Source organism: Euphorbia lathyris, chromosome 4 (genome assembly GCF_963576675.1).
Source record: "Euphorbia lathyris chromosome 4, ddEupLath1.1, whole genome shotgun sequence".
Taxonomy (NCBI): domain Eukaryota; kingdom Viridiplantae; phylum Streptophyta; class Magnoliopsida; order Malpighiales; family Euphorbiaceae; genus Euphorbia; species Euphorbia lathyris.
This window is the reverse complement of record NC_088913.1, coordinates 50097834-50106803: the sequence shown is the minus strand read 5'-3', so window position 1 is coordinate 50106803 and position 8970 is coordinate 50097834. Positions and strand designations below refer to the sequence as shown.

At 38.2% G+C, this 8970-nt stretch overlaps 1 protein-coding gene and 1 pseudogene across 1 annotated transcript; one reads left to right on the top strand and one right to left on the bottom strand.

Annotated features, from left to right (window-relative positions):
* Positions 1-688: 688 nt before the first annotated feature.
* Positions 689-2571, top strand: LOC136226149 (large ribosomal subunit protein eL6z-like). The gene is made up of 4 exons (XM_066014485.1): positions 689-1120; positions 1513-1619; positions 1945-2126; positions 2206-2571. Exons 1-4 carry the CDS (start codon positions 870-872, stop codon positions 2359-2361), a joined length of 696 nt encoding a protein of 231 aa, XP_065870557.1. The 5' UTR covers positions 689-869; the 3' UTR covers positions 2362-2571.
* An 863-nt stretch (positions 2572-3434) lies between these two features.
* LOC136226148 (FT-interacting protein 1-like) lies at positions 3435-5788 on the bottom strand (annotated as a pseudogene).
* Between the last annotated feature and the right edge of the window lie 3182 nt (positions 5789-8970).

Sequence of the window (8970 nt, the reverse complement as noted above, 5' to 3'; positions counted from 1 at the left end):
CTTATTTCCTTTTTTAATTGGAAAAAATCGCAGTGGCCAGAAAATTCATCGTCGTGGCCGGAATCTGGAAATGGTGCGCCGGAATCTGGAAACAATTAATCGGTTTTACAGAAAAATGGTGAATTGTAAAAATAAATGGAGAGAGAAAGTCTAAAAATTAATTGAGGAGAGAGAAATATGAAGTGCATTTATTGAGGGGCAATTTTTTTTTGGGTTCTATGGGATAGGTTGAAACCATAAAAGACTTTCCTATATATATATATATAGTGACTATTTGTCTCCTTAATGCATTGTTTTTTTGATTCAAAAAAAAATCAACCGTTATATTAAGTTGATAAATGTTTAATATATTAAAACTTTCTTCCATTCGTAGAGAGTTTAACCAGAGAGATACAGTGAGTGGTTTGTTATACCCATCCACAATGCAACCACTAATTTTATCAAGCTCAATCAATACAAAATTATATTTATTTGTATATTTGTATATTAGGAATACAAGTTGTAATATTAAGTAAAATATAATTTGTTTGAAAAAATAAAATAGAAATAAAATCCAGTTTTATGGGACATTAAAATGAAATCCATGTAATTTTCTCCAAATGCCGACCATCAACACCGGGCTAACTTGGCCCATTCATAACCCAACTACGCAATATATGTACACTAGTACCTCAACGGATCCCTGACCCGGTTCTCTCACAGATTTAGGGTTTCTAGGGTTTATTTTTGCCTCGTTTTCTTATATTACTGCCATCTTTCTGTATATTAACGCCGCATATCTAAGTTTGCACTTCCTCTGCATTTTGGCGTCTGGCCTTCCACTCCTCACATCACAGAGCAGACAACAGGGTGGATTTGAAGCAACAGCAATGGCTCCCAAGACTCCTAAGGTAAGCAGGAATCCAGATCTAATTCGGGGAATTGGCAAGTACTCCAGATCAAAGATGTACCACAAGAGGGGTTTGTGGGCTATCAAGGCAAAAAATGGTGGCGTTTTCCCTAAGCACGATCCTAAACCCAAGCCAGCTGCTCCTGCCGAGAAGCCGGCCAAGTTCTATCCGGCTGATGATGTGAAGAGGCCTTTGCTTAACAAGCGCAAGCATAAACCAACCAAGCTCAGGTCTTCACTCTTATCAATCACTGTTTATCCGTTTCTATGTGTTTTTTGTTTTTTAAATTCATTGGTCAGTTTTTGCCTTCTGGATGCGTTTTCTTTTTTACTCTATTTGAAATTCTTTTTATATTTTGATTGATTGATTATATTGTGATAGGGTTTGTTGTTCCAGTTTTATGTTTACTTATGGTGTTTGTTGATTTTATGGAGTTCGTGTCTATCTTTAGAATTGGCTTAAGATTTAGAATTCATGTATCCAGAGAATGTTGGAAAAACGAGCAATACTGACAAATTCGTTTATTCATTGTATTTGATTTTAAGTTTTATTCAATGTTTGTTTATTTGTTTTCAAGGGAATTATGCTTTGCATTAATTCTCTATTTGTTACCTATATATAGGGCGAGTATTACTCCAGGTACTGTGTTGATCATTCTTGCCGGAAGGTTCAAGGGCAAGAGAGTTGTATTCCTGAATCAGCTTTCCTCTGGATTGCTTTTGGTTACTGGTAAGGCTAATTGCATTTTTCCCCCTCATTCAAAGGCAATATATTTAGTTTTTTGCACATGTTGAAGTATTTTCTTGGATTTTTCATTTTGAAGATTAAGGTGTGCATTGTTGAGTGTAGCAGATTTAAAACTTTAAAATGTGTATGCAGATTAAGTATTTGTAAAATTGGTGAAGTTGTTTTTATGTAATCTGGGAATTCTCAAGATCTAAACTAAGTTTCTGGAAGTCTAATCCCCATTACAGCAATAACCTTAAAGTATCCGAACGTTCTTTTATGTTCCCATTTGTCCCATTGGATGATATGGTGTTATTTTCTGTTTTAGGACCTTTTAAGATTAATGGTGTTCCTTTGAGGAGAGTGAACCAATCTTATGTGATTGGAACATCCACCAAGGTTGACATCTCCGGAGTTAATGTTGACAAATTTGACGATAAATATTTTGCCAAGCAAGCTGAGAAGAAGAAGAAAAAGGGAGAGGGAGAGTTCTTTGAGGCAGAAAAAGAGGTTGGTTTGCTAACTTGTTTAGTAATTGATTAGATTTATTGGTTTTGTCGGTCATCGATTGTTTTACCCTGTGGTTCAGGACAAGAACGGGCTCCCACAAGAGAAGAAAGATGATCAGAAGACATTGGATGCTGCCTTAATTAAATCAATTGAGGGGGTTCCGGAGTTGAAAGCTTATCTATCTGCTAGATTTTCTCTCAAGGCAGGAATGAAGCCTCATGAGCTCCTCTTCTAGAGGAAAACAACTTGCTAGGATTGTTCGCTTTTTTTAAAAAAAAAAAAAATAGCAGTTTAATTCCATTGTTGGCATGAGATAGTTGTATGAAACCTATTGTAAGGTGATGCATTTGCAACAGATTTTCCATTTCTCCAATTTCTTTTGTGTGGTTTGATAGACTTGCTGATAATTAGTATCTATATCAAATATAGTTTATTTCTTCTCTCAGCCTCTCAACATGCATATTCGGATCTCAATGTTTTTGGGGAAAGTGGATGTATTTGCTTTTCTGAAACTGTAATCATATGTTGCCCTTGGAGTTTTAGTGAGTCAATTTGTTGGTAAGTTCTCTTATACCATTTGAATTCCTTACTCCATTGTTGGAGAGGCTGGTTCTTCAGCTTCAGTGCCTTGGAGTTTTAGTGAGTCAATTTGTTGGTAAGGTCTCTTATACCATTTGAATTCCTTAGTCCATTGTTGGAGAGGCTGGTTCTTCAGCTTCAGTGTGTTGTATTATTTGGTTGAAATGGTAAGAAAATCTCAATTAAACTTACTGCAAATGCTAGGGGGTGTGCATTATTTGGTTAAAATTGAATTACTGACTGATTCAATTTGGTTATTTGGTTTGGGTTTTCTTAACATTTCAGTTCGGAATCTGTTATAGTTTTAGGAGTATTTCCCAGTTCGATTTGGTATGGGAAAAAATGTAAAAGAAAAACTGAACTGAACCAAATTACTTTTTATTATGCATTTATGTGATCGTAAATATGCATTTAATTTTAGATGTTTATTTTTTTTTATTGTTATTGAGATAATAATCAAAATAGGTATGTTTTGAAAGAATTTTAAGATTTTTTTGTTCTTGTTAGAGGTAAGTTATTTGAGAAAATATAGTGATTTTTATTTGTTTTATATGTTGTCCAAATTTTGATTTTCTTGGTTGAAAACCAAATTAAACTTGAAATATTTTGGTTTGGTTATACTGTCAGTTCGCGTTGAAGTTAATTATTTTGGCATTTTGGTATTCGGTTTGGTTTGATTTTGACCTGCACATCTTTACAAATGTTGTATAGTTACTTTGTATTGGAAACGATAAGTTTCCATGGACGACAACTGATTTATTTTCCTTGTAGTACATTATGACTTCAAACAATTTATTTATTAGAAGTCAGCATGAGAAACAGGTTAGAGAAAAATGAAAGGACTAAGGAAACTGGAGTTACTTATAGTAAGTTGTTTGTTCTTGCTGGCAATCTTTTGAAGAAATTGCTGGGCACAGAGAGCATCTTGCTTCGGAATTTGAGATGCCGCATATAATAAAGTTCGACAACCAGAGCCACCATTGTGAATACTGTGACATAAAGCACAAATGTTGTACAAAGACAGAACATAACGAAAAGACTGGTTGCTCTTGTATCTCTCCAGCTAAGTAAAGATCCTAACCTCTCCCCTTGTGTTGCAATGTCTCCTACAACTGTTTGAATTCTTCATGCAACACTTCTTAGCATGTCATACCTCATCCGAACAAGATCATGGGATCGACTAGTAGGAAACGTGTCAAATTCTTCATCGAGTTCATCTGGGTGTACAACTTCTGCCCAAGATAGTTTTGTGTCCATATGAGGTGGATGCCTCTGTCCGAATCTGTAGTTCCATAAACCAATAAGGAACATATAAAGAAATATAGTTGGGATTATCAACTCTGGATACCAAATCAGTATCAGAAACAGAATATGAACTGGTACTAACGTGATTGGATTCTTCCACTGGCAAATATCACTGAACCATCGGCTTATGGAGAAGAAACTGGAGAGAAGTGACAAGATTCTCAAGAAATTACCTTTGCTTCTTCTCATGCTCCACATGTGAGAATCCACATCTAACATGTACTCCACCACCTCTTTTCTCAAAGACGGATCGGCTCGAGCAAGCCTCATCGTCACAATACTCATTGCTTGGTATCTTAGATTGTCTACTTGATTCACTGTTAATGGATGCAGGTAATGCATTTTAGGCAGCAAAGGACGATCGTACACATATATCATGTTGGCCAAAGACAGTGTAGTGAATTGGACTGCGAGTTGCAGTTCACCCATTTTCTTCACTCTATTTGGATGCAGAACAAGCAGTGGGGGGAATGCGTGTAGATTCGAAAAGCTTACAAAGTAGATAATCAAATTCTCACTTTTCCAATCCTTGAATCATTGCATTTGCTTTTTCGCCTCCTCGTACATGGCAGTTGTTGAAAACACCTAAAGTTATTACTGTGCAGGGATCATAGACTTCCCAAGTGTATTGCTCGTTCCATTTCGGATTAAACGTGTTGAGAATTGTGCGATTTCGGACCCACTTCTGACCATACTTAGCTACACAATAAGCATATGTGCTTCATTTGGCATCTTTCATCTTCATTGGAAGAAGACCTTGTGCACCCAATAAGCATACTTGTAATATTCCTACAGGCTGTTTCCACAGCTGCCTGTCTGTTTGCCTTTGATCACTGATGTACATTGTCGATTCATCGAGGACATGGTATCCGCCTTCAAGACAAGCTCTTAGATGAATTCTACTGGAAAATTTGAGCTCTTTCCTCCTACCAGCCTCCAATACACCGAAGCTAAATTTCTCTAGATTGAACCAGCGGGAATGAACCGGTCTGTGATCTAGTCGCTTCTCAAAAAAGTTGAGTGGAAGGTTTATCTTTCCTAAGACATCATCTCTTGAAGGATGCACATGATCCTCAATGGTAAGTTGCAGCTGCTCTTCAAAAGGTTCAGCTACAACGAACACCAAATCCTCATTCTAGAGCGGATTGGATGTTCGAGTTGGGAATGCCTTGGTCTTGAGAACTTGATTCCCGACCTGAACTTTTACAAGTACTTCTGGGATGCGGCTTCTATCATTTGGCACAACATCTTGAGCCTCAATCACATTGATCCTCAAGTACCATAGTTTCGGTGATACATAGACCTTTGATTTGATGCTGAGAACACCTTCTCCATAGACCAAGGAAGCATCTGCGTGCCATGCTTCTAGAAATTTATCCAAAACTGCAAGCATGATACCTTCCCTCCCCCACGATGTTGCTCCAGTCTATACCACTGAGGAGCCAGCGGACTATCAGGTGGAACTCTTGTAGGAATTTCATTCAAGTCGAAAATTATCCTTCTGAGATAATCATCTCTTGCTAACATTTCTTTGTCTTTGATAAAGACTTCCAATATTGATGATTGAATCCGGTCTTTTGAGAAAGCAAAGACCTGGTTCCACTCGGGGTTCATTCTCTTGTCGAAATGCTTTGTCCTCCCCTTGTAGTTATCAAGCTTAATTTCCAACTTGCGGTAATGGAGCTGGGAGGAAGATCTTTAGCCTTGACAACTCGAACATATAGATAAGACATCTGCTCAACAAGGTCATGAGTGCTGGTATATCTCTCATTATTCATCCACCCTCTTTGTCCATAGGTTACAGCAGCAGCAGCGGGCCACCATTCCCGATTTGGGGATTAATGTCCTTCAAACTATAGTCATTTCATCAATGGGACGGTTAGGCTAATTAGCAGAGTGCATTGTGTACTCCCTTGATAGGCTAGCGTGTTGGTGGTTGTATATTGAAGCAATTACTATCTGAAGCAATTTCAACAAGTTTTTAGTGTAAGCAGGAGGAGGAATGTAAGGGAAAAGGGGAGGATAATGAGCATCCGAATTTGGTGAGAGGTAATGAAGCTTTTAGGAAGAAAAGAATTTGTAAAGAGATTTGCTTTCTCATGCTCAAGAAAGGAATGCTTTGATGGAACCTCAGATAGCTTTTCCTCCAAAGCATAATATATTTGTATTTGTTACTTGTGAGGGCAACAATGCCTACTTGAAGACAACAAAAGTTTTTTAACTGACGAATTTCATACTTGTCTTTCTATTACAAATCATGGTATTATATACTTAACTTTCTTCTATAACTTGGGTTTTCCCTTTTCTCTAATAGATAACAATTATATATATATACTTCAATACAACCAATTATATAGTTGTTGGTCCCTTGTAAGGTTGCAAATATAGTTCCAAGGGGGGGTTAGGAACTATTTTACCTTTTTTCTTTTTTTTTTTTAAATAATTTGGGCAGATTTCTTTTCTTTAATAAAAGTTTATAAAACAGCGGCACTTAACACTCAGCAAGACACTGGCTTAGTCAACTAGTGACTAGGACAGCTTCGTTGCTTAGGTCAGGAAATAGCACTTAGAGTCTATTCCTGAACCTGCTCGTTTGTAGCGCACAACTCAGCTTGACCTCTTTTACTTGGTCAGTTTTAGTTTGTTTTAAGCAAGCAATATAAATAAGGAGTTAAGGTTTAAGAAAACTTCACTCAGCAGATTTATCCAGGTTCGGCTTCTTCTAAGCCTACGTCCTGTCCCCGGAACACCTCCGAGATTTCAAATCCTCTACTGAGCTCTTTAAAGGTAGAGCCTCAAACCTTTTACAATATCAGCAATTGAGTATGACAAGAGTACCTTCCTCTATACTTCTACTCAATCCTAATCTCTCCGCTGAGTACTTAAAACCGAGTACCCAACCTCTCCTTTCTACTTCTAGAAATGATAAAGATTTTGTCCTAAACAACAATTGCTAGAACACCTTAGATGATTGAAAAACAATCACTCTAGACTTTTACACAAATGAATAGACTTTGTAGTGTAAGAACTTTGCTTTGCTTTTGATGGAGAACTTTTGTATACGTTTGGTCAGCGTAGCGACTCTTGCTCAAAGTTCTCTTAAGAATGTGGATTCTGAATGCTCTATTTATAGAGAGCTATGAGAGCTTCTGGTTATTTCGAATTTCGAAATAACCGTTGGAGGGAAACGGCTTCATGTCGCTTTCACTCAGTCTGTTCAGCAGTTCTCCTAGCCAATCAGATTCTAGCATCTTCTGTTCTTCGGTCAGTGTGGCAGTATGTTCCTCCAAATCGGGTAATGTCAAACAGACAGCTTTCTGCGTCTTCTGTTCTTTACCAACAGAGGAAATACTTGGTCTGGAAGTTGCTTTGTAGTCAGCGGCTATCTTGTACGCTTTGTCGAGACAGCTCAGCAGCTTCATACCGAAGTTGTCTACGTGGATCTTCTCGATCCTTCTTTGCTCAGCATGCGTTTCATTACTTCAACGGCAGCGTTTTGGAGATACGCAGGCTGAGTGATCTTGGGCTTGTTTGACCTGGGCCTTGACTTCCATATAGGGCTTGGGCCTTATGATCTTTATGCCTTATAATAAATTATAAACTCAACATTGAACAAACACATTAGTAACACTAAATCAAAGCATTTAAACTTAGTGTGTTATAGAATATTTACTTTCACTTAATTAATTTTGTCAAATCAAAATCCTGTGGAAAGGTGTTTCAACAAACTCCCCCATTTTGATGTTGGCAAAAGTAATCAGCAAGGAACTCAGCGTTGAGCTCCCCCATGATAGTTGACCTTTTTGATTAAGTGAACTCCCCCGTCAGGGCTGAGCTACTGACTTAGTTTTATTCTAAACATTCTAAGGTTTAATTGAATAAGTCTAAGGTCAGTTTTCAGATATAGGTCAGCTTATGGGACATATTCTATTTTACTCAGTATTCAGCGGAAGTAATGTATAGTGACAGAGCGCTGAGTAAATTATTTGTTCAATGGTTTATATTTGACAAGTTCAAACATTTATACGCAGCATGCATTCAGATAGTTAAATAGTAATGCAAGTATTCCAAAAGTAACAGAAGTTAGGCATATTGAATTTTTTTTAAAACAAGAATAAGGACAAGGCAAATAAAAAAAAATTCTTCTTCCTAACTTCTATATTCTAACTCTCTAGTTTCTAACTTAGAGTTCCTTTTCCTTAGTTGCCACTTTTCTCCCCCGTTTTGCCAGCATTAGCAGTAGGCAAATTGACGGTAGGGGCAGGAGAATTGGCCTGATCCTGCAGCACACTTATTTGACCCTCCAAGGAATTCATGTGACTGACCATAGTCAGCATGAGTTCGGTCATTTTGGTCAGTTGAGCATGTGGTGGTGGCTGCGGCTGGACAGAGGAGAAGTGATTGATCAATTCATGGATTTCCCGCAGAATATGGTGAGTGACAGGTGGATGAGAGGACTGAGCAGGAGTTGATGGAGTAGGTGCTTGTTCTTGAAGCAGAGTGCTTGCTGAGGCGATGACACACCGACCTGACTCAGTGGCACCAAGGTGTGCATATTTGGCAGAAGTGGGTTCACACTGAGGGCCTTGTGTAGTGACAGGACTACGAGGCGTGTTGACCTCAGGTGCTGAGTTGCTTTGAGTTTGAGGTGCGAGTGGAGCTTCTTTTGGACTTACAGGGGTCTTGGCTTGTTTCTCTACGGGAGGAACATAGGCTTGATTTTATGGAGACCCCTTTTGAGCAACATGGTCCTCAAGAACAGGTTCTTCAGCTGTTCGCAGCTTCTTCTCAGCTGACTCAGCTAGGTCTTGATCAGCTTTCCTCTTGTTGCTTTCTATGAGCCTTATCTTTCTCGGGACAGTATGAATATCCTTCAAGCATGCTCCCTTTTTCTTCTTCTTCTCAGCTTCAGCAACCTCAGATGGCACAGTGGACGGATTCTCAGTTGGAGGTTCATTGA